The 24,910-nt window shown below is 44.9% G+C and overlaps 1 protein-coding gene across 1 annotated transcript in view; it reads right to left on the reverse strand.

Annotated features, from left to right (window-relative positions):
- The window catches only part of GABRA4 (gamma-aminobutyric acid type A receptor subunit alpha4), a 71,691-nt gene extending 47,303 nt beyond the window's left edge, over nucleotides 1–24,388 (reverse strand). Inside the window, exons 1-2 of the mRNA XM_028744253.2 lie at nucleotides 23,855–24,388; nucleotides 23,518–23,636 (exon numbers count right to left, since the gene is read on the reverse strand). Of these exons, the coding sequence (XP_028600086.2) occupies nucleotides 23,518–23,636; nucleotides 23,855–23,937 (202 nt within the window). The 5' untranslated portion in view covers nucleotides 23,938–24,388. The remainder of the gene's footprint in view (nucleotides 1–23,517; nucleotides 23,637–23,854) is intronic.
- Between the last annotated feature and the right edge of the window lie 522 nt (nucleotides 24,389–24,910).

The raw sequence follows: 24,910 nt of genomic DNA on the forward strand, positions 1-24,910 counted from the left end.
TTCTTATATCAGTAGTCAAGCTAACATGCCAAAGCACACAGAACTAATGCTTCAACTGTCATTGGAAATCCATCGGATTGCTTTTGTTTGATTCAAAGCCAGCGGACCTGATGGGATACCTGCCGAAGTCTTCAAAGTGGGCAGAAATGAACTGACACAACAACTTCACAAGCTCATTGAAAAAAAATCTGGGGGAGAGAGGAGATCCCAGCAGACTTTAGGGATGTCAAAATTATCAACCTTTTTTTTAAAAAAAAGGTGATAGAATGGATTGCGGAAACTATAGAGGCATCTCTTTATTAACTGCGGCCTGCAGTTAATAAAGATCTTGTAAGGATCTTAGCAAACTGTCTCCTAACTATATCTGAGGCTGCCCTTCCTGAATCCCAAAATGGTTTTTGACTTTCTAGGGGGACAGTGGACATGATTTTCACTGCTTGACAGATTCAAGAAAAATGCAGAGAGCAAAACCATCCCATGTATATGGCATTTATCAACCTGACTAAGGCCTTTGACACTGTAAATCGTAATGCCCTGTGGACTGTCCTTCTGAAAATCGGCTGCCCAGATAAATTTGTGGATATCCTTCAGCTCCTCCATGATAATATGACAGAAACAATTGCAGATAACAATGGCTCTCAAAGTGAACCATTCACAGTGGGAGCAAGTGTTAAGCAGGGTTGCGTTATTGCCCCAACTCTATTAATTGTTTTCATTGCCATGATCCTACACATTGTCAAAGGGAAACTCCCCAGCAGGGCAGAAATCATATATCAACAGATGGAAAGCTCTTTAACTTGAGTAGGGTGGTTACCTACTCAAAGAGTAAGTTACCATAACTTCCATCATAGAGCTTCAATATGCTGATGACAATGTAGTGTGTGCACACTCAGAGGATGACTTCCAAACCATTCTAAATATCTTCACAGAAGCCTACAAAAAGCTTGGCCTATCACTCAACATCCAAAAAAAACCAAAGTGAGGCACCAACAAGGACAAAACAACCCCTCTGTAGTGCCACAAATCCAACTCAATGGTGTAATGTTGGAGAGTGTCAATCACTTTTCCTACCTAGGCAGTTATCTTGCCACAAGGGCCAACATTGATTCCGAAATTCAGCATCTCCTGAGCTCGGCAAATGCAGCTTTCTCCCAATTGAAGAACAGAGTGTTTGAGCACCAGGACATTCTCAGGGAAACCAAAATGCATGTTTACAAAACTATTGTACTACCAGCCTTACTGTATGCTTGTGAAACACGGACCACTTATAAACGCCATCACCAACTCCTCGAAAGATTCCAACAATGGTGTCTGTGAAAAAACTTTCATATCACTTGGGAAGACAGGCAAACTAATGCTAGTGTACTGGAAGAAGCAAAGATCACCAGTGTCGAAGCAATGATTCTTCAACATCAACTTCGTTGGACTGCTCGTGTTGTTTGCATGCCTGATTATCATCTTCCAAAGCAACTACTCTATTCCGAACTTAAAAATGGAAAGCGTAATGCTGGTGGTCAACAAAAGAGGTTTAAAGACTTTCTCAAGACAAATCTTTAAAAATGTATATAAACACCGACAACTGGGAAACACTGGCCTGTGAGTGCTCCAATTGGAGAACAGCCTTTACCAAAGGTATCGTAGACTTTGAAGATGCTCAAACTCAGGACAAAAGGAAGAAACATGCTAAGAGGAAGGCACGTTTGGCAAACCCTCACCTTGATCAACTCCTGCCCGGAAACCTATGCCCCACTGTGGAACGATGTGTGGATCCAGAATTGGCCTCCACAGTCACTTATGGACTCATTGTTAAAACCATGTTTATGGAAGACAATCTTACTCGGCTATGAGTGATCGCCAAAAAAGAAGAAGACATGTGCAATGGTAGAGGCCTGGCTGGAAAGATTAAAACTCGCCACTGCTACACAGGAGATAGAATGAAGAAAAGGAAATACGAATTTGCTCTACCCCATAGCTTGACCAAATGTGGCTAGGAGCTAGGTGGAGTCATAAGGTAAAGGTAAAGGGACCCCTGACCATCAGGTCCAGTCGTGGCCGACTCTGGGGTTGCGGTGCTCATCTTGCTTTATTGGCCGAGGGAGCCGGCGTACAGCTCATGACTAAGCCAGCATGACTAAGCCGCTTCTGGCAAACCAGAGCAGCGCACGGAAACGCCGTTTACCTTCCCGCCAGAGCGGTACCTATCTACTTGCACTTTGACATGCTTTTGAACTGCTAGGTTGGCAGGAGCTGGGACCGAGCAATGGGAGCTCACCCCGTCACGGGGATTCGAACCGCAACCTTCTGATCGGTAAGCCCTAGGCTCTGTGGTTTAACCCACAGTGCCACCTGCGTCCCTCAAGGTGGAGTCATAGATCTTAACAAAGTGTAGACTTGCATTTTGACTTGAAATGTCCGTTTTGAGCTTCTCAGAAGTATGTAAAGGCAAGAAGTGGGTGGGGAGCACTGGCCCGCAATGGCGCCTGCCAGAGAGGTGCCGGAACTGCGCTCCAGTGCACATCAACTGAAAAAACACTGATTAAAGCCTTTATAGATACATTTTTTAAAAGCCCACATTCCTTCTATTGCTTCCCTCCCTCTGCTTCCTGCACTACTGATTGTTAGTTCTTTTTGGCAGAGACCTGCTCTCTCTTTTTTATTGTGTTGTTCTCTGGAATTCCATGTGTCATGAAAGCACTATGAAAATTAAATAATAATATACTTTGAACCACCCAGTGCATGCGACACGTATAGTAAACAACCAGCAATGGGAAACATCCATAGTAAGATCTACTAACTGAACCTCAAGCTAATCCTAAGGGAGTACACATACTCTGAAGCGTGAGACCAAAAGCAGTCAGGGAAATGTTTAGGAATTCAAAGACTAATTTAACACCATTTCAGACAGTACAGAACACCCTGGGTGCCAGCTTGCGTGCTGAAGTGTAAGACACAAACATGAAATGCCAGCCAGGACCTGCTTATCCTTAATACCTAAATTTATTTTGGTTTAGAACTTAACATACCCAGGCAAAGCGGCACAACAAGGTGCTACTGAGGGAAATTGTTTTATTACCACATTGAAAAGAAAAGGGAAACATCTGCTCACAGTCCAGATGAACATTCTGATGCTAAGGTATACAGTTATTACACAAGAGCAAGCTAATGCTGGGTTGGAGAAAATTAAAAACTGCTTCTTGGTGGACCTTCTAAAAAAATCCCCATTTGCCTTCTAGGAACTATTTATAGATTCAGTGGCGAGCATTTTTAATGTCAGCTAAATAGTAGGGGAGCTTTACACACACTGCAATGGGCACTGTCAAGTATGAATCACCGCTCAGAGGAACAAACATTCCAAAGAATGGAAAGCAACTGAGTGCAAAATCCAATTATTACTCAGTTTCACATCAGACAGGGAGAGTGTCCAGTGGCTGCCCCACCCCCCATCTCATGTCGGCTGCCGAGCCTCACTCTCTGCCACTCACTTTCGGCTGAGATGATAACAGGCAAACTGGGAACAGAAGAACAGAAAAGGGAGAGTTTCGGTGTGGGAAAGCACGACCATTTGGAGCAGGCAGATCTGTAACTTCCCAGCAAATTACGCCTTTAAATTGATAATAAATATTTATGAATATAAAATGCTTTTATTGGTGGGCTGGGGGGGGGGCAGTTGCACTTCTCTCTCTCCTACTCAGATATCTAGGCTGGTTGCTCAAGAGCAGCAACAGACTTCCAGTTCATTAGTATTCCAAGTCTTCTTTGCCTGCACTGGCTCCTCGTTAGTTTCTCAGCCCAATTCAAGGGGCTGCCTTGAAAGCCCGCAAGAGCCTTTGTCCTGCGCACCTTACGGAGCATCTCTAATATGCTGCTTCATGTTCTTTAAGAACTGGTGTCGCCTAGTGATGCGTAAGGATTATATAACCTATCTGAATCTCTTTGAACACTTGAAAGCACTAAGTAACACTTAGCATTTATAATTCTTTGAATGTGACCTTGGACCATGTCCCATTGCTGGTGCTAGGCAGAGACTCAGGACTTCTCTAAGATGGTATGGTACTTATACTTTTTTCATAATGCATTTAATGCACACAAAAATATTTATATCCTGCTTCCCAAGTTCATCTCCAGGTTGCCCAGGGTGGTGAACACCATCAGAATTTAATAATAATAATAATAATAATAATAATAATAATAATAATAATAATAAATTTTATTTATAGCACACACATACAGAGATGCAAGCTTACAGAAAGAGCAAGTTTTTTTTATTTTAAAAAGATAATTTTTTAGCATTCAGTAACCAGAAAGGCCTGCCAGCACACACACACATACAAAATTCACTTTGTGCAAAATACCAACACAGACAGCTCTCTTGGAAAAGAGAGTGCTGTCAATTGGGTGCTGACACAGAGACGGCCTTTTCCTGAGTCCCCTCCAACAACATGTATGGCAGACAAGTGGGGGGAAGAAGAAGAAGAAGAAGAGTTTGGATTTGATATCCCGCTTTATCACTACCCGAAGGAGTCTCAAAGCGGCTCACATTCTCCTTTCCCTTCCTCCCCCACAACAAACACTCTGTGAGGTGAGTGGGGCTGAGAGACTTCAGAGAATTGTGACTGGCCCAAAGTCACCCAGCAGCTGCATGTGGAGGAGCGGAGACGCGAACCCAGTTCACCAGATTACAAGTCCACCGCTCTTAACCACTACACCACACTGGGGAATCAAGCAGAGCTCCTCAAAAGTCCTGTGTGGGCAGACAGGCTCATAGAGTTAGAGCTAGTAATGGCTGGTGCCCATTTGGGCTGGCAGGATGGGAGACAGGGAGGTCAGCAGTGGGTGGCACCACAGCCAATGACAGGCAGAGCCACCCTCTGACTGGTTGCAAGTAAGAAACGAGGCAGCCTGGGGCTTACTGAGGGCGCACTGAAATTGGTGGGTTAATACCTCGTTTGCCCTAATGAAACCCCTTCTATTCCTGGAAGTATTTTGGTCCCAACTATTTAGGGTGTAAGTATGGTGCTCTCCGATCTCCCCCTTTTTTTTATTTAAGTTTTTTATCTTTCAGGTCGCTGTTAGTGTTTCTATGCGATTTTGAACCTGTGCATCGATTTGAGCGTGGTACCTCGGGTTAAGTACTTAATTCGTTCCAGAGGTCCGTACTTAACCTGAAACTGTTCTTAACCTGAAGCACCACTTTAGCTAATGGGGCCTCCTGCTGCTGACGCACCGCCGGAGCACGATTTCTGTTCTCATCCTGAAGCAAAGTTCTTAACCTGAAGCACTATTTCTGGGTTAGCGGAGTCTGTAACCTGAAGTGTCTGTAACCTGAAGTGTATGTAACCTGAGGTACCACTGTATACAAAATGAACTAACCTACACACACACACACACACACACACACACACACACACACACACACATGCAACTAGAAGGGCAAATGTTCTCCACATCCACAAAACTATGAAGTCAGCGTATATTTGCCGCTTGTTTTGTATAACTGTACACCCTACTCGCAGAAAAAATGATGTTTTGGTCTGCATAGCTGCAAAAATAGACTTGAAATGGTTTCTCCACACACATCCAAGCCTATATATCTGTAGCCACACTGCCTAGAAATTTGGTTGTGTGTTTTTTAAAAAGACAACCACAGTTCTCAGGAGGCTGTAGTCATACTGTTTGCTTGTATGGCAGTTCTTCAGAATCACAGAAGCTCTGTAGCCCTGCTGCTGCGTAGTCTATGCAGTACCAAAAAGATCTACTTTATTGGTATGGTTTTGAAGCTGTGGCACTGCATATTCCTTAGGGAGGAAGGTCATAAGGAACCTCCTCTTAAAGTTTGTATGCCATTATTGGTTTTTCTTTTCTTCAGTGAGTAGCTTCAGACAAGTGTGTGGTATTTAATATGATGGAAAGGCAGATATCAACCTCTCCACCAAGTTTCCCTCGCAAGCTGACCATTGGCCTGATGGGAGTTCATCTATAAAGCACCTCATTGGCCACCACATGAAGATATGTGCTGGGACACCTCAATAAACAAAAAATAATAATGTCTACATAGAAAGCATCCCCTAAGGAAAAGAAGTTTGAAAACATTGCTGTAGAGGAGATAAACTGAAGATCGCAACCACATCTATGACATCTTCCTGATTCAAAGAAGGTCATTTGAAGAAATTATGAGGTAATTTGCTTTTCACTGTTATTCAACACTCAGCCTATCAGCTAAAGATGCCAACAAGGTATCAACCGGGGCCAATTTCGTGAGCAGGACACCTGTCCACTGGGGACAGTGCTAAGAATACCATCTAATTTTGCCAAGGTCACTGAGCAGTAGACAGATGGTAATAACTTCAGTCACTACCAACCTGGGAAAGAAATCAAGAAAGACAATGTATAGGTAAATACTAGGCCCATATCTTTTTAGCAGTCATCTGAGTCATCCAGTTTTGCCATTTGGACAGCTGCCTGGAAAACCGATCAGCCTCACTTCATGGCTTAAATGACACTGACAATTTTGTTTTTCAGGTAAGCAGAATAAGTTTGTAACAAAAGGATGAAGCCAATTGTACAAATGGCTTTTTGGAACACTTGTTGTATGAAAATTATCTCCGAAGAATCGTAGAAAACCACATTCTTTGCATTTCCAGTTTTTCTCTTGTTTTCTGACAGACTGGCTACCAAGGCTTAAGTCAAAGTTTGCACTGAATACAGGTGGGGAGCATTTCGCATGGGGGTTCCATTCCCAGCCCACCCCCCACATCGACGGAGTGCATATAAGTGTGCCCCATTATACCCCTTCTGCTCCACCTCCATTCCTTCTACAGTTCCACCCTCTTCTGGGTCCAAAAGGACCCCTGTGTTGGTGACTGCATGTCATATATGACTTTAGCTATAGGGCAGGTAGAAATATGACTGGGTCAAAAGCAGGCTAGAGGCTTCATCAGGTGATGAATAGCACACACAAAACATTTTGCAAGCACTAGCAAGTATTATTAAGGGACATGGGTGGCGCTGTGGGTTAAACCATAGAGCCTAGGACTTGCCGATCAGAAGGTTGGAGGTTCAGATCTCCGCGACAGGGTGAGCTCCCGTTGCTCGGTCCCTGCTCCTACCAACCTAGCAGTTCGAAAGCACAAAGTGCAAGTAGATAAATAGGTACCACTCTGGCAGGAAGGTAAACGGCGTTTCTGTGTGCTGCTCTGGTTCGCCAGAAGCGGCTTAGTCAAGCTGTGCACCGGCTCCCTCGGCCAATAAAGTGAGATGAGTGCCACAACCCAAGTCGGCCACGACTGGACCTAATGGTCAGGAGTCCCTTTACCTTTTAAACATATATTATTATTATTACCCATTCTTCATTCTGACATCCAGAGTGAGTGACAGCAATTCAAAATACAACATTTTAAAAAGTTTAAAACAATCAGCATCAAATGATATAGTCGCTTCCCAGTTCACAAGCTCCTGAACCAGACCTCATTATATTTATCATTAACTGCACCCACGTACGCACCCCTGCTGCAATTATCTGCCTGGTTACTGGTGAAGGAACTTAAGATCAAATCATATATTTTTTAATAAATAAATAAAAGGGTTAGAACTCCTGCAGAGAAATGTCTTTTGATCCAGGGTAAATGCAGTCACGTTTTCCAAAGGGTGAAGTTCTTTGGAGTATTATAATTATTACATTTTCTCTGAGCTGTCAGACCACTCCGTGTATAATCATCACAGTAATGGTTAAAAGAAGCCTTCAAGGTAGGTCAGTATATTTAAACCCATATTACAGATCAGGACTGGGGGCAAAACTCCCAGTACACACAGTAATAACTCGCCAACGATCTCCAAAATAATAAATAGGTAAGAAGGAAATCCAGGATTGGGCCATTTTGAGTGCATAAGCAGCAGAGATGGAAGAGGTGCTTAACCCATTTGTTAATGTCCCTAGCATAGCTGTCAACTGTCCCTTATTTGGCGGGAAACTGCCCTATCCCAGCGCTGTGTCCCGCTGCTGTCCCTTATTGATGATGTCCCTTAAATTTCCCTGGTTTCAAAGGAAGCAGCTCCTCTCCCTCCCTCCCTGCTGATCCCTTATTTTCGAGGCTGCTGGTCCCTTATTTTCAAATCTGTAAGTTGACAGCTATGGTCCCAAGCTCCACCCACTGCTACAGGAGCCCACGAAGCTTGCAAAGCCACGATGGGAAAAAGCAGGGAGCAGGGAGTTAAGTGGAGCAGAATACCAGTCAGCAGAAAATAGGATAAGCACCCCTCCACCCAGGCCCTTTCCAAAAATGTTTTTCATTTTCAAATAAAAGAACACAGAGGCTTGGTTAGGCTCATTTGCACCTAACACCTAGATTGCTCTTATGAGATACGGGTTTCAGTGCCGGATTTACGTATAAGCTAAACAAGCTGTAGCTTAGGGCCCCACTCTCTTGGGGGCCCCCCAAAAAATTAAAGGGAAAAAACCTGGATGTACATTTCCAAAATATAAGATAAAAAACGAAAAAAACAAAACCTACATATAGCAACAGTGTTTTGTGTTGTGTAGGCTCCTGTGATGTAAGTAATGGGCCCCGCCTGCTAGCCTGCTCCCTAAAATATCACTGGTTTGCTCATTTCTATATATAGGGTGCCTACATTCTGCGTGGACTGGTTGCATGGCAACATGTGCAAATGGCTTTAGATACCTATTAGGTCCATAAATTACCATATAGCATATATTCAACACACAAAACAGTGACTGTTTGTTGTTGACAAAGGACAGCTGTATTTTGGCATTTGTCCCGTGTTCAGTGCAATCCTATGCATGCCTACTCAGAAGGAAGCTCTGTTGTGTTCAATGGGGCTTAGCAACCCTAGGCGTACCGCAATGTGAGTTCCGCTAAAAATGACAGAGTTTTCTCTAGAGAAAACATTTCTGCTTCTGAGTAAACACAAACAGAATTTCACTGTGTATCATTTTCCTCTTTCCCACTTATCACAAGGGATCGTGTGGGTGTGAAATGTAGCCAGGGAAGGGATCATTCCCTGACAGGTGAAATGTGTGCTCATTGGCTAGGTAGGTTTCTCTGGTAAAGCAGGGCTAAATCCACATCCTTTTTTTTTTTGCCTTCTCTACACCATATGCTTAAAGTACATCCAACATGCATTACTTCCCCCAAAGAATGCTGGGAACTGTAGTCTACCCCCTTAGGTAAAGGTAAAGGGACCCCTGACCATTAGGTCCAGTTGTGGCCAACTCTGGGGTTGTGGCGCTCATCCTGCTTTATTGGCTGAGGGAGCCGGCGTACAGCTTCCGGGTCATGTGGGCAGCATGACTAAGCCGCTTCTGGCAAACCAGAGCAGCATGGAAACGCCGTTTACCTTCCCACTGGAGTGGTACCTATTTATCTACTTGCACTTTGACACGCTTTCAAACTGCTAGGTTGGCAGGAGCAGGGACCGAGCAACGGGAGCTCACCCCGTCGCGGGGATTCGAACCGCCAACCTTCTGATCGGCAAGTCCTAGGCTCTGTGGTTTAACCCACAGTGCCACCCGCATCCCTTCAGTCTACCCCCTTACAGAACTGCAATTCCCAGCACCCTTAACAAACTACATTTCCCAGGATTTGGGGTGGGGGAGCCATGTGCTTTAAATGTGCACTGAGTGTGCTTTAAAGTACACATTCAGCTTTTCTTGTTAAGGTTGCTTTCATGTACCAGTCCCCCATCCCTTTTTTTGTCCCAAATCCTTCACTTAGAAATTACTGAGCGCTTTGTGTGTGTGGCTATAAGCATCACTGCAGTCCCCCTGATTATTTCCTTCTGAAAGAACAGCAAACTCTAGTGATAAGTGGGAGTGGATAAGCTATGCTGTTGCATTAAATTAGTAACAATTAAAATGGCATGTTAAAGATTAAGGCGACCATCTGGGTAATACTTACAAGCTTGCAAATCCCATTGAAGAGAAGGCAAACTTGTAAGTCGTGTCAGGGCTACATCCTTTAATCAGTATCTGTGAGGAACAGCCACCAAATCCAACCTGAGAACACTTAACACTTAAATAAACCATTAAAAAAAACTAATTATAGTTATAGAATAACCAATCCATAATCACTCTTGGCATGTATATATCAAACTTCAAGTGGGCAAAGTGCATTGCATGCAACGTCTTCGTAGTTCTTACAACAACCCCAGAAGGTTGGTCTGTATCATCATCATCATCATCATATTGTACAAGGTTTGTACTCAAGGGGATAGTGGCTTGTCTAGTAAATTGACAGCTCAGGTGAAACTTTTGGTATGAATACTTCAGTAGGACAGGGATATGGAACCTGTGTCCCTCCAAAAGTTGATGAACTCCATCTTCCCTAGCATTGACCTGTTAGGATTCTTTCCCCGTGTTGCAGTCATGGGATTGGTTATATCACATGACGGTCTATGTTTTCATTCCACATTGTGGGAAGTGACAGAGACAGGATGTTTGTATTACTGTGTTTCTGTGATGTAGGACATTTGTCCTTTGTTCTTTCTCTTTGCTGTCTGAGATGAGTTACGATGCTCCGAGTGTGTATATGTAAAGAAACGTAGATTAGTCAAAATGTTGGGCTATTGAGTGTGTACGCTGGCTGCCTGTAGTCTGCTGATCCTGAAGTGTGCTGATGCTTCTAAGGCATCAGTCGCTGTAATGTTCGGGCTGGACAAAGATTTTAAATCTCCCGAACGAACGAACGACCAGGAGGGAGAGAACATACCAGTCAGGCATGTGTCTCTGCCAGACTCATACTCATGTGTAGGAGTCTGAGGGGAACTGGGATCCGATATCGCCTGAAAAGCCACAAGTTTTCCATCCTTTGGGAAAGCATTGGGAAGTATGGATACAACACAAGAAATTGTACTATGCGGTGATTTGGTAACCTTTCTAGAACTGAGCAATGGGGAATGTATGGAGCCAAATAAGCAGGTGCAATTATAACACTGGTTTACTATGAGCTTGAACAATCAATAAATAGTGAGTGTTTGAGAAACAAGGCCAGAGGCCTAAATTGATATAATCCACGGCCACAAAATGGCTACCCCATTTGCTCCTCACAAATCCATTGCTGAAGTGTTGGGTCATTTTTCTGAATTGCTCAATGCATTTTTTATTAAATTAATAACCCTGACCTTTCTGCTTCTTTCTGCCATTACTACGGACAGGCCTTCCTTCTGTTAGGGAAATTGGCCCAAGATGATTGGCTGACAATTCTTTTCCTTACTGAGAGCTCATTGATATTGTTAGACATCAATTTTGAGGTGGTGGCATATCTCAGCTATGGGGAAGGAATTGATGGACGTGTGTGTGTGCACCGCACGCAAGCATAATCCAAAGGGGGTGAGAGAGACAAAATTGAAGACGTTAGAACCACCAAGTCTTGCTGGGCTTTTTATAGCCCTCCCTTTCATTCAGGAATGTGTTGAGGAAACCACAAACAGACTCATGCCCCACCAGTGAACCCCTCTCTCTGTTTATGGAGAGGAAGATCAGCAGAATGCTATGACCCCTGGGATGCCCATCCAGGAACCACAGAATTACATTCTGAAAGTTAACAGTGGCATTGTAAATTTGAACAGCTGTAGTTAAAGGCCCTTAAGAAAATAGGAAGCTGCTCTATACCAAGTCAACCCAATGGTCTATCTAACTCAATATCATCTACTCTAGACTGAATAGCTGTAGTTCTCCAATGTTTCAGGTAGGGGTCTATCCCAGTTGTTCTGCATGTAACGCAGTTGCTTTGCCACTGAACTATAGCCCTCCCCTGCTTCTAAGGTAGAGATATGGCTGATCAGTGAATTACTGCTGAGACACCAGGCTTTCAAGAACCAATCAATACATCTGTGCACATGGCACCTATAAATATGAGTCATCGTCCCCAGCAAAAATTGGTGGGTTCAACTCCCACTGACTTTAATGGCCACTCTTAATACAAAGCAAACACAGGGCCTGAGAAACTATTAAAGAACTTTTGCTCAGTTTGCAAGTAATCTGAAAATGAGCTAATATATTAAAATAGACACTTTAGCATGTTAATTCATGAAGAACTTTGTTATTGCCTCATCTGTCTTGGCTCTCCCAACTCTAAATATATGGCAAATCCTGAAGACTTTGGGGCATTTTGCTTGTTTCCCAGATTCATATTCCCTCTGTACATTCATGATGAGAAACTCAGAGTGTTTTAGAATTAAAGATAATAAAGCATCGCAGAAGTATCAAACTGCTGCTAGCATGATAGCCAAAATACAATAAAATGTTTTTTTATTTAAAAAAAATACATAGAGGCTGTAAATCCTGCAGTCAGTAGAAAAGGAAATTTTCAAGTTCACAATGCATGTTCATTATTCATAAAAGCCTTCCTAAATCAAAGAGTATGCACCTATTCTTTTTATAGAGATAAAGCCCTTTCGGACAGTCTGTATACGTGCCTTGTCCAAGGTTCTGAAAGGTTTTTCCAAAGCCTTGCTATACAGAAGATCAGCAGGAGATGGACAGCTCCATTTTCCCCAATTCTTAACTAGGACTAGCTGGCAGGGGAAGGCTCCATAAACGGAGCTATTTCTGCAGGTCCCGGCACCAGGCACAGAATCAACCATGTGAGGACACAGTATCGTCTTCCATGCAAGGAAAGATTAACCCATTGGCAGGAATCTATCAGCAAACTATTCCACTTAAGTTATTTGAGTAAGACTCACGCTTTCTAACTTACAGCTATACTTCATGATCATATAATGTAGCTGGCGAGAGTCTGACTTGCTTTTGCATGTTGGAATAATGTAGTGTCAGGTGTTCTGCTAATGAACAAGTGCTGTGCATCATCCTAAATTGTCTCAGTGAAATATGCCACATATATGATGCAGGTGGCGCTGTGGGTTAAACCACAGAGCCTAGGACTTGCCGATCAGAAGGTCGGCGGTTTGAATCCCTGTGACAAGCAAGATGAGCGCCGCAACCCCAGAGTCGGTCATGACTGGACCTAATGGTCAGGGGTCCCTTTACCTTAAGATAACAACTTCTTCCAAAGCTATGTTTTTAAGCCAAAGATTTTGATGACAAGAAGTCTTTCCTTTTATCTCATCTTCTCTCTTTTTTCTAAATACAACCATTTCCTTAATACTGGGTGAAATATAGCTGGTGGCCAATAAATATTGTTTCGCACGGTTCACCAGCGTTAATGATTTGCTGTGAATGTACAGATCTCACGTGTCTTGCCTCTCCCCACTTGTGTGCAGAAGCAACAAACCCAAATCCCTGGCTTAATGTTACCTTCAAACTGGGTATCATAATTTGTTTCACTCCAAACAAACCCTGAAGAATAAATCAAGAGCAAACTCTGGCTACAGATTTAGGTCTGATTGGAATGAAACAAATTATGATGCTAAGCCAGGGATCATGGTTTGTTTCTCCCACACACCAGTGGGAAGGATCAAAGCATGCAGGGATTGGCATGGCTTACTGTGATGTACAAACCAAGACCATGTTTCTGTATTTCAGTAAAGCGTTGCAATGAAGGACTGATATAAATGAGTTTGTTCCAGATGTTGCAAAGAACCAATGTGACTCTTTTTAGCACAAACCAATGCTGATTTTAAACAATTACTACTGAGTGATAAATTGACGACTATTAAGGAACAGCAGCTAGCAGATTACAAACATAAAATAGCAAGTGGTATGTGATTACAAAATATAGGCTATCAAATATTGATAATTAAATATGGAACATAGTTTTTTTATAATCTCACATCAAGTCTCAAATTCTTATTTCCCCCCCCCCTTTAAATTACCAAACTAGTCATGCTTCGTGACTGGCATTTGTTTCACGTTATTATATAAGTCATTTATAACATATACAGTTGAAGGAGAAGCCAGAAATTATATATGTTTCTGAAAGAAACCTACAGCAAATTGAATTCCTTTCTTACTGAGATCAGAAGTTATGATTGACAACATTTTACAGGAGTCACATGAATTTATCTTTATCATATGGCCTGCATCAGCTTATATTCTGGCTAGTTATCCAACAGTTTTTTCCTTAAGCATAGCTTTAAACACAAGCCTAAATCCTTCCTTGGTATCCTGAAAATCACAGATTCAGAACTCTTGGGGGTGGGGTGAACTCTTGAGGGGGAAAAACCAAGAAAACCTAATATTAAAAAAGGAAAGAAAAATACACAGTGCCAATAAACACTGTCAGCTCACACTGATGAGACAATATCAAGCAGTACTTCCATCCAAGATTGAACTTATAAGTCAATAAAAGCCCTCCAGATGTCCAAACAGGTATCCAACTATAGTAGAACTGTAATTGCACAACAGCATGAAAATCCCAATCACTTACTATCCATCAACATTACAAAAATATTTCAGGTAACAGCGCAGAGAAAACACAACGTAGTTACATTTTGAGATCCTATCTAGTTATAAATTAAAAGCTGGTCCAAAGTGCTGGTTAGGAGCCCATGGGTGAGTCACCTACACCAAAAAAGTGAACAAAGAGTGGTTCGAGAGCTGTCTTACACTCAATGCCTGTTCCATCACAATACACTTCCTGTCAGATGAATAACTGGTGATCTTAAGGTATATCTATGTCCTGAGAGACAACGACTCTTTTCCTGCTGCATTTCCTTTTTAACAATAGAGAAGGAAGGTCCAGCTTCAAAGTTAACTTCCACACCGGCTGGTCACTGCAAGTAACAGTAATGACTGCTCACCTTGCCCGTTGAGGGGGGCAGCGTTTGCGACCCACTGCGTGCTCCCCGGGCTCCTGGAGACACGCCTTGGCTGGCTGGCTGTTGCTCCATCACCTGGGATGGCCACTGAGGCTGCAGGGTTCCTGCCTGACCCTGGTGTGAATTAGCCAATAGGCGGTGACCAGGGGGCGGAGCCGGGGGCCAGGTAAGGAGGCTCCTGCTGATGCAGCCCTCACAGTTGGTGCAGTAAAGGTAAAGGTAAAGGTAAAGGTAAAGGGACCCCTGACCATTAGGTCCAGTCGTGGCCGACTCTGGGGTTGCGGCGCTCATCTCGCTTTACTGGCCGAGGAAGCCGGAGTACAGCTTCCGGGTAATGTGGCCAGCATGACTAAGTCGCTTCTGGTGAACCAGAGCAGTGCACGGAAATGCCGTTTACCTTCCCACCGGAGTGGTACCTATTTCTCTATTTGCACTTTGATGTGCTTTCGAACTGGTAGGTTGTCAGGAGCAGGGACCGAGCAACGGGAGCTCACCCCATCGCAGGGATTCGAATCGCCGACCTTCTGATCAGCAAGTCCTAGGCTCTGTGGTTTAACCCACAGCACCACCCACGTCCCTTATCACCCACCCTACCCTCCCTCTAACTGTTTTAAGGTTGTTGCAGGTTAACCTTTTCCTTTTCAGGTCCGTGGGCATTGCTGCAGTCGCACGATGGTTGCTGTTTCCCAGATTCTGCAGGCTTTGCCTTCCCCATAGCAATTGTCACAACTTTGGTGGTTTTAGGCCTTGGGCGGTATTCTTTAGTCCATCAACAGAATGGAGGGGTAGCATGGTTACGCAGCCCTCGTGCAGTGGTGTTAGCAGGGCCCCATTAGAGGGGTTTTCACAGAGAGTCACTGGCCACAAGTGCTCGGTGTATGGTCAGACTCCCAGAACTGGAGGGGGGCAGCTGCATAAACGTCCATTTTGCAGTCTCCCCCATATTTCCTGCCTTGCCCCTGTCCAGCCCCAGTCCCCAATTGGGGGCTGAGAGGGATACCCGCCCAATGCCTAAGCCAAGGTTTCCTACATGTGAAATTTAATAAAGTTGTGGCCTAATTTTGATCCTACTGCGTTGTGTCTTGTTTTTCCTGGCCCTGGCTCCCAGGGGTGAGGGGTCTGTGGCTGGGCACACAACCCATTAGTCTGTCTGATCAAGAGATTTGAAGTAAAATTCACCTCTAAAGGATGGAGGAAGAGAGGGGGGATGGAGAGAGGATTGGAGAGGAGAATACCTATCATGGTTCCAATCCTGTTGTAATTGAATGGACTTCCAAAATTATAAGTTCCAGCCCAGCAAATTATTATCAATGAAGAATCGAAAGAGAAGTTGGGGGGGGGATTATCATCTGGTTTCTTTTCTGTATTGACTGTCTTTTAATGCCTCTGTCTCTCTATGTTTCCCAGTAAAATACCTCTTTTGGGTATAAACTCCTAGAAGAAGCAGAGGGTGGATAACCAGGGGGGGCTGGAACTAACAGTGCCTGGGGGCTGGGCTGATGGCTGTTAGAACCATTCATACGCCCACTTTTAAAAAGCAGGGTGGTACAAATCCCCTTCTCTAGATGAGCAAGCCGATAGCACTTCCTACTCATTTTTCAGCCTTTTACCCTACAAATGCTAAGAAGTGTACTGACGGGGACTAATTTTAAGAGTCGAAGGCAATGTTGCAATTGATGAAATCTCTACTGAAGCCAAGATGGTTTCAGATTTCTTTGAATCTGGGCACATGCCATCTTTAGGAAATCAACAGAAAGCCAACAGTATCTCCACATTCCAGGAAAACTCTACGACAAAATTACTGATAAGGAAATATTTATCGGGTTGGGGGGGTGGGGAGTTTGGAAAACATCCAGGCTTCAGCAGACACTTCCACGTCATTCGGCTCTAACCTAGAAAGCAGAATGTTACATGATGATTTGTTGTAATAAACCGGCCGGATTTTATTTATAATTCACAAAGGGCACAGCCCAGCCAAGCTGACACATTTAAGGCCCATTAATTTCAGCAGGAAATCCATGTGACTTAAAATTTGGCCAGATCCTACCCAAGGTGTTTATCAGTAGAAGTCAGCCCATTCTGTTTCAGCCTCTACATTTTTCATGCCAGTGCAATTTTAACAGGGGTTAGAATGTGGGTGGTGCTGTGGGCAGAGCCTAGGACTTGCCAATCAGAAGGTCGGCAGTTCGAATCCCCGCTACGGGGTGAGCTCCCATTGCTCAGTCCCTGCTCCTGCCAACCTATCAGTTTGAAAGCACATCAAAGTGCAAGTAGATAAATAGGTACCGCTCCAGCGGGAAGGTAAATGGCATTTCCATGCACTGCTCTTGTTCGCCAGAAGCGGCTTAGTCATGCTGGCCACATGACCTGGAAGCTGTACGCCGGCTCCCTCGGCCAGTAAAGCGAGATGAGTGTCGCAACCCCAGAGTCATCCGCAACTGGACCTAACGGTCAGGGGTCCCTTTACCTTTAGGATGGAGATTGAAACTAAGCTAAATGGACATAGGCAGAAGTATGATAGAGGTAAAATGTTGGAGTCCAATGGAGAGAGAGATGGGGAGTGGAAAAGTTGCCTCACTGGTAGTCTCTCCCAGCCCCCTCAAGAAAGTGCTTTCACCTTTTCTTTTCTTTTTAAAAAAAACACAGATACAGGTCTTAAGCCCTTGCAGATAAGTGTGCTCTTTGATATTGGGTGTGGCCATGGTCACATGCTGACAGCTCCTCGGAGTCACAGGTGAAAGCTGTGTGCAGGGTGTGGACCAAAGGTGGACAAACTCCCCCACAAGGAGCACAATGTGTCCCCAACAAGAGATACTACCCCTCCCCTAACACTAAATAAAAGGTTGAAATGAAATGAAACTAAAAAGAAGGTTTAAGCAGAGGCTTCTAAACTGAGGTTGGGTGGCCATCTGTCATGGATGCTTTAGCTGAGATTTCTGCATTGCAGGCAGTTGGACTAGATGACCCTTCCAGCTCTACAATTCTATGATTCTGTGATTTTATGAATATTAACAACTGCCACACAGGTACTTTCACAGAATCTGTGACATGTCAACCCAGCTTCTGTGAAATCTGTACAGAATTTAACCAGAGCTAAATGTGCTGGAGAACATGATTCAGCAAGCGCATTAAATATTCCATTGCTTGTCAACCTGGAACACAACTTTAACATTAAATGTCCTCTTCTCATTGAATCTTGCCATGCTCTCTGACATTTGTTTACTTATGTGTTCATTGGTGAATTACATGATTTCCAAAAAGAAAAAGAAAAAAAGAAAAAAGTGAAACACTTTTGGCATAAAAGTTTGTCAGCAAAAAAGGGGAAAAAACGAAGAAGAAAAAGAATATTTTAATGATTAATCAGCTGCTGCTATTCTGAGTTATGTCAAAGCAACAAACCTTTGCACACTGCCATACAATCACGATTAAATCATAACATGAGTTATTTCTAGCAGAAAGGTACCTTTACTACAAAAATGGACAATGCAGGGCTAGATACTATCTCCCCAAATCAGAGTCTTCTATTCAATCTGCTTCTTAGGAACTTTAAAAAAACTGTTCACCTTTTTGAGTTTGGACAAAGAAGCAACAAAAATGGCCCAACACCCAACTTGGATTTCAAAGGTTTTCTTTCTAGGGCTTTCATTGAATTTTCCTTCCATTCCAAATGTGAACATAAAGTAAGCCCTATCTTATGCATGGTAGTTCTCCAACATTCCTAGTTTACAGGGTTGCTTCATTCATTTACATGGCAGCAACCCCAAGTCTGCTGCTGGATCTTCATTCAACAAGAAACAGCTGCCCCATTCCACACCTGAAGTGGTCTTCCACTGTTTCATCTTGGTCCATTATGTCCATCCATCATTCCGCTATCAAAACTTTCCACCTTCCTCATCACTCAAGACCATATAAAGCCCATCCTTAAATTCCTGCTTTGGCTTCCTGTTTGTAACGAGATTTTGCACATGTGTCTTGTTCTTATCTTTAGAGTCCTCATCACTCTGCGCTTGTATCCCAACAAACCTTCACTTATCCAGCTTCACCAACCTTAGCTGTCCAAATGCTCCCTGAAACGCCTCCACCTTTTCTCCCTTGCTGCCTAGGATCCACTCCTAGAATACACCTAGGAGGCCAACTACCTTCACTTCCTCCAGATCCCTCCTCAAAACTCTTCTTTTTCTGCAAAGCCTTTGGAATAAACCCCTACTCACAATACCCTACTACTGCATCTAAGACTGCCGTCCTGTGCACACCCGGCCGGCAATAAGGCTTAGTGGGACGGACTTTCAAGGAGACATGCCTAGAATTGCATTGTCAGTCACACGTACCTAAAATAAGTACATGCACCTGAAATAATTGCACATCCTTCTCCTGTTTACCCTACCTAAATGTCCTTCCTCTGACTCTGCTGTTCTGCTTGGGTCTCTTTTGAGGTTGTAAGCCCCTTGGAGTAGGGCCTACCAAGCCTACAGAGTACAAGGGTAGTGTTATAACCCAGGCTTGCCATCAAACATACACCTTCACCTCTCAAGCAGACATACCTGTACGAGACAAAGTGTTTCCAAACACATGCTTGTATCATTTACACACATTTCTCCTTAAAGTGTAAGCCTATAACTGTAATTGTTGAAGCAGCCCAAATATCCACTATCTGCCCCATGTTGGACCGGGGTGGGCAACCTTTTCTCCTTTTAAGGGTCACCATCTTTCCAGGGGGGGGTGCGGGTGGTGCTGGGGTCTAAACCACTGTGCCTCTTGGGCTTGCCGATCAGAAGGTTGGCGGTTTGAATCCTTGAGACGGGGTGAGCTCCCGTTGCTTGGTCCCAGCTCCTGCCAACCTATGTAGCAGTTCGAAAGCATGCCAGTGCGAGTAGATAAATTGGCACCACTGTGGTGGGAAGGTAAACGGCATTTCTGTTTGCTGCTCTGATTTCGGTGTTCCATTGCGCCAGAAGCGGCTTAGTCATGCTGGCCACATGACCCGGAAAAACTGTCTGTGGGCAAACGCCGGCTCCCTCGGCCTGTAAAGTGAGATGGGTGCCGCAACCCCAGAGTTAATGGACATGTAAAGTGAGATGGGTGCCACAACCCCAAAGTTAATGGACATTGCCATTCAATTGGTGTGCATGCATCGCTTCCTATGATTGATTATGTGGGTTGGGCCTTACCTGCCACTCCAATATTTTATTCAAGATGGCACCCCTACTGCCCAGTATGACCCAATTTAAATATATACTTAAGTGAAGGCAGAACTTGTCCATCAGCAGTTATCATTAGGAGAGAAGACAAACAAGTAGACAAGTCACCTGGTCACAGTCTTCTCCACTCTGGTGAGATGTATTTAAATTATAGCAATTATTTCTAAAATGGACTCTATGCATATATATCAGCCCATGAAAATTATATGCAAATCTCTGCCCTTTATAACTATTTTTATGTTATCTTACTCTTTTTCTTGATGTTGTTGATGATGGCTGCCCTACTTTGAAATTAGGCAGACCATCATGTGTGCAATCTTTTTGTCACAGGAATCCCACCCCAATCCAGACTCATCTCAGTGTGAATCCTGTGTAGCAATACTCCTATTTATCTGAACCACTGACTCTCCAACCATCAAATGGCCCCTAAGGGTACCTCTCAATTATATGAGTTTATGTGCCTCAGATAGATAATGTGACATATAATCATTTATGGGACCCTAAAATTGGCATTTGTTCCAGAAAGATTAACAGCCTCTTTCTCAGCTGACTATGAAATCTGCACAAGATGTAAAATAGATGAGATCATGCATTTTAGCAGGCCAGCTATGGTTTGTGGGACACATCATTGTGGAGCCAGAAGCTGATACATCTGTTCATTCAACACTTCAGGAGCAGATTCTCAGTCATGTAGGGGCTCTGGTTGCTTATTAATGCAAATGTTCGCTTCACTTTAGAGACAAAAAAGTTGTCATTTTGAGAGGGGTGTGTGTGTGTGTGTGTGTGTGTGTGTGTGTGTGTGTGTGTGTAAAGGACCTCTGGATGGTTAAGTCTAGTTGAATTTGACTTTGGGGTGCAGCGCTCATCTCCGCTTTCAGGCCAAGGGAGCTGGCGTTTGTCCTCAGACAGCTTTCCGGGTCATGTGGCCAGCATGACTAAACCGCTTCTGGCGCGACTGGACTTAACTGTGTGTGTACACCATTTTTAACCTTCTAAACATTTTTAAGATACATGGCCGGGGGACAGACTAGCAGGAAGCAATTCATTTTAGTTCTTGGGGTGGTAGAACATCATATAACTCAAAGACCTTAAACTCTTTAAGCACCATGTATGCTATTCAATAAGCAAACATGCGTGTTTGAAGCGATTAAGTAGTTGAGATGAGAGAAAATATTCTAAACATTACATGTAGTTGTCTGATCTTGTTCCACATATAGGCAAAAGAACAGTTTTAGGGTTGCAGTCTTAGACTCACTTACTTGACAGCAACCCCCACTGATTATAGTGAGACTTAGTTTTGAACAACATGCATAAGTTCATACTGTGCCTAAGCAGTTGGGTCCAGTATAATTTTTTATTCCTCCCCCTCCCTTTGAATTGTAGTCTCCTATGCCATCAGGACTGGCCCTACCATTGGATAGTGTGGGGCAGCTTCCTCAGGTATCCAATCATGAGAGCCAGGGAGTGGCAGCAAGGTGCTGGGGGGCAGAGATGTGTTTGCTCCCTGGCCTGGCCTGCACTCTCTAAGCTAGTCTGTTGCTCTCTATGAAAGCATAATGCCCCATCACCAGTGTTGGAAATAAGATCCAGCTACCAGTGTCCTTGGATTCAGGCAGCAAAATATCTCAGACTAGTCCTGCATGCCATATCACAAACCACTTTCATAATCTCCCTTATTTTCAAAAGGACTTTGCCATGTGACATGGAGAGCTGCTGTTCAAGAACCACAAATCCAAAAGCTCTCTTTATGTCTAACTTAGGCCACGGTTCTTTGGAGCTGAGCTAGAAAAAATTGGCTGCCTTTAAAGTTTTCTATTGTAACTCAAAAGTTTCCAGAACCTTATGCCAACCAAAGTGGATCAAGTAAAAGCTATCATCTCACAAAAACACATGGAAAACATCTATGTGATTTGTGATCAGACAATATCTGTGCATGCACGCTGGAGAGAAATGTATAAAAGAGACAAGAAAACCATCGTTGTGTCGCTGGTTGAGTGTGATGCTTTCATAAGGTTAACTTCATCTATGCTCCGTGTTCTTCAACAGACCTCAGAGCAGCCCAACTCTACTGAAAAGATGTCTAAAATAAGCAGGGACTGATAGTGCCAAGTTGCTTCCCATTATGACTGCACTGGGTAACAGCATATCTGGAAATTACCGGCATAGATGCCAGCGTAGGTGTATCACATGTCTAAACTAAGCACTTAAAGAAAGAAGCACAATGTTTTCACAGAACAAGCCTCAGCAAAGTCTTTGCTCAGTGCTGGTTGCATAGTAGCCTCCAAAATAACTCCATCGCCTCATCCTACATTTTGACACATGCCCGTTTCCAGCGAGAAGGAAGAGCTGCAGCCAGCCCTCAACACTTTGTCATGGAAGCAAAGGGGAGGCGGAGTGTTGCTTGATCCTGTGGGACTTTTTGCACCTCCTGGGTCACAAACCCAACCCACAAATCTGGCCATGGGTTGACTCAAAGTTCAGCCACCCAACCTGCTAAATCAGAAAAACGAACAAGTATAATTAACGCGGCGGCGAGGGCAGCAATTAAGCAAAGCCAGGATGAGCGGCTGCTACAAAATCTGGAGGTCCCCATGTATTGGACTAGAGCTAAAAAATTTGAGGGGGCATAAATGCGAGCTAAAGAAGGGGGCGTTCCACTTTCTGGTGCTACCGCCTGCAAAGGATGGGGCTTTCGATGTGAACGTTGTTGCCAAGATCATCAGATGCAGGTGCAAGATTTCTTTTAAAAACCCAAAAAAACCTCCCATAGCCTCACTGCCGGAGTGTGCGGGTGTGTTTTTAATCAGAAGCAGCAGCTGCATTTGCTCTCCTTTGACAATATGCCAAGCGAATGCTGCCCCCAAAGTGACAGGATCCAGGCAACCAACTCTCAACTTCTCTCCTACCACCATGTACACAATCTGCAGATGAGGTTGGGCGGGGGGTGGGGAGGGATGGGGGCCCAGCTGCTAAATCCCTGTTTTCTCTGCTTAATGTGGCGGAATCGGAGAGGGGCAGGGGAGAGGAGGAAGCCGAAACTGGCAGGGAGGAAGGTTCCCCGGCGCCGCCTTGCCACTGCTGGATCGCCAAGGATGTGAACTCGCAGGAGGAGACCAAACTTCCTCCCTACTCATGTTAAGCATGTAGCGGAATTTTGATTGACAAGCTGCCGCCGAAATCCAAAACAGGACCCAGGAAACTGGTCTGAGCAGCTGTGCTAGAACCAGTGGGTGGCTGTGGCGTTTCTAAGCATCGAAGGAGCAGCTTTGGGTGCCACAATCTGGAATGTGGTTCTCTCTTTTTTTGTAGGAGGGGGGATGTAAAGAATCAGAAGGCTCTCCCTCCCTTTTCTCTCCCCCCCCCCCACCTTCCCCATCCAAGTGATCAGATATAGAAGAGCTGGAGGAGGGAAATGGGTTCAACGCGGTTTGAGGAAGGCATACAACAAGAGAAAATCAACCATCATCATTACTTTGTTTTTGTTTTGGTTTGGAAAGGCACAGAAGCATACCTAGGCGAATTTCCCCCACAGACAAGACACACAGGCAGACTCAGCACAGACAGCAGGGACCGTACACAGTAACCATACCCCCAAATCCAGGACGCAGCCTGTTGTCATAACCATCCAGGAGACGGTCCAGGATGCGCGTGAAATTCTCCGGCCATAATTTCTCCTCCTTTTTGAGCTGTCCCGGGAGCACGGTGAGGCTACAAGGGAGTGGGGGGGGGGGGTGGAAGCACAAAAGCATTTTAGTGGGAAAGAGGCAAAGGAGAAAGGAGAGGCGGGGAGAGAGAGGTGGCAGCTTTGATTTAGCCCTCGCCAACTCACCTTCTTCTTCTCTCTCTCCCCTTCCCAAATCCGGGGCATCAAGTAAGGGGTGCCAGGGAATTGGACGGGGGGGGGGGGATGCTGCCCTGCTACTCACCAGGTCGTCAGGCACAGGAAGTGTAGGAAGGTGACAGACAGACCCCAAGGCATCGCGATCGCTGGCTCCTTGGCAGAAACCATCTTTGCTTGCCATACTTTAAGCCTGGTAGCACGTTCCCCCGTCACTAAACGCCTTGTCCAGAGATCACACAGCCGCGAAAAGGAGGAGAGGCGGGGTGGGGGGTGGAGAGAGAGAGAGAGACGGAGAAGAAGAGGAGCGGGGTGGAGTGGAGAGGAGGAGAGGGAGGGAAGCGAACCCACCACCACCGCCACCGGCGCACCCGCTCTTCCCAGCCACACGCTCGATGCGCCTGCTGCTTGCCTTGGAGAGCCAGCGAGGGAGCCTGGCAGACGCCAATCGACCAAAGCAGAGGAGGAGGTGAGGGGGCGAGCCTGGGCTGGGCTGGGGCCCCGATCCCCTGAGCCAAACCCCCGCCGCCCCGATCCTACATCGCGTCGGTTTCTCCGGTTGCCAAACGCGTGGCGCGCTCAGACGCAGGACGCGCGCGCAAGTTGCCTCCGCTCCCAAGTCCCTTTCCCTCCACTCCAGGGGGCAACAGGCTTCCAAACCCCACCTCTTCTTCTTCTTCTTCTTCTTTCTCCTGGCTGACTCCGCCCCGCTACTCCGCCCCAGGAGGATTTTTTATTTTTTATTTTATTCTGCAACATGGTTTCAGGGCCCCTCTTGTGGGTGTATGTTGTCCTTTTCTCTCTCTAGCGAGAGTTGGGGCGGCGGCGAGTCCTCCGTCAAGAGGCCCGCGCCAGAACCTCGGGGCTCGTATTCTCTGGAAATCTTACGCGATGGCAATGACATATTGTTGATCCCGCACCTCTGAGCGTGTGCAGAGCGCCTTTTCTTCCAAGTGCTACGCCCTCCCACTTGGGAACATAAGGAGATGGTTTATAGCGAGGAGACTATTCGTTCTTCTGCCTCAGTATTGTCAACTGGAGACAATGAGTCTCTCTCAACCCTGACTGGAAATGTCTGGGGTTGAACCCGGAACCTTTCGCATTGTGCTCTGCCTCGGAGCTACGCCACCATCAAATCCGAAGG

The sequence above is a fragment of the Podarcis muralis genome, chromosome 9, assembly GCF_964188315.1.
Source record: "Podarcis muralis chromosome 9, rPodMur119.hap1.1, whole genome shotgun sequence".
Classification (NCBI taxonomy): Eukaryota; Metazoa; Chordata; class Lepidosauria; order Squamata; family Lacertidae; genus Podarcis; species Podarcis muralis.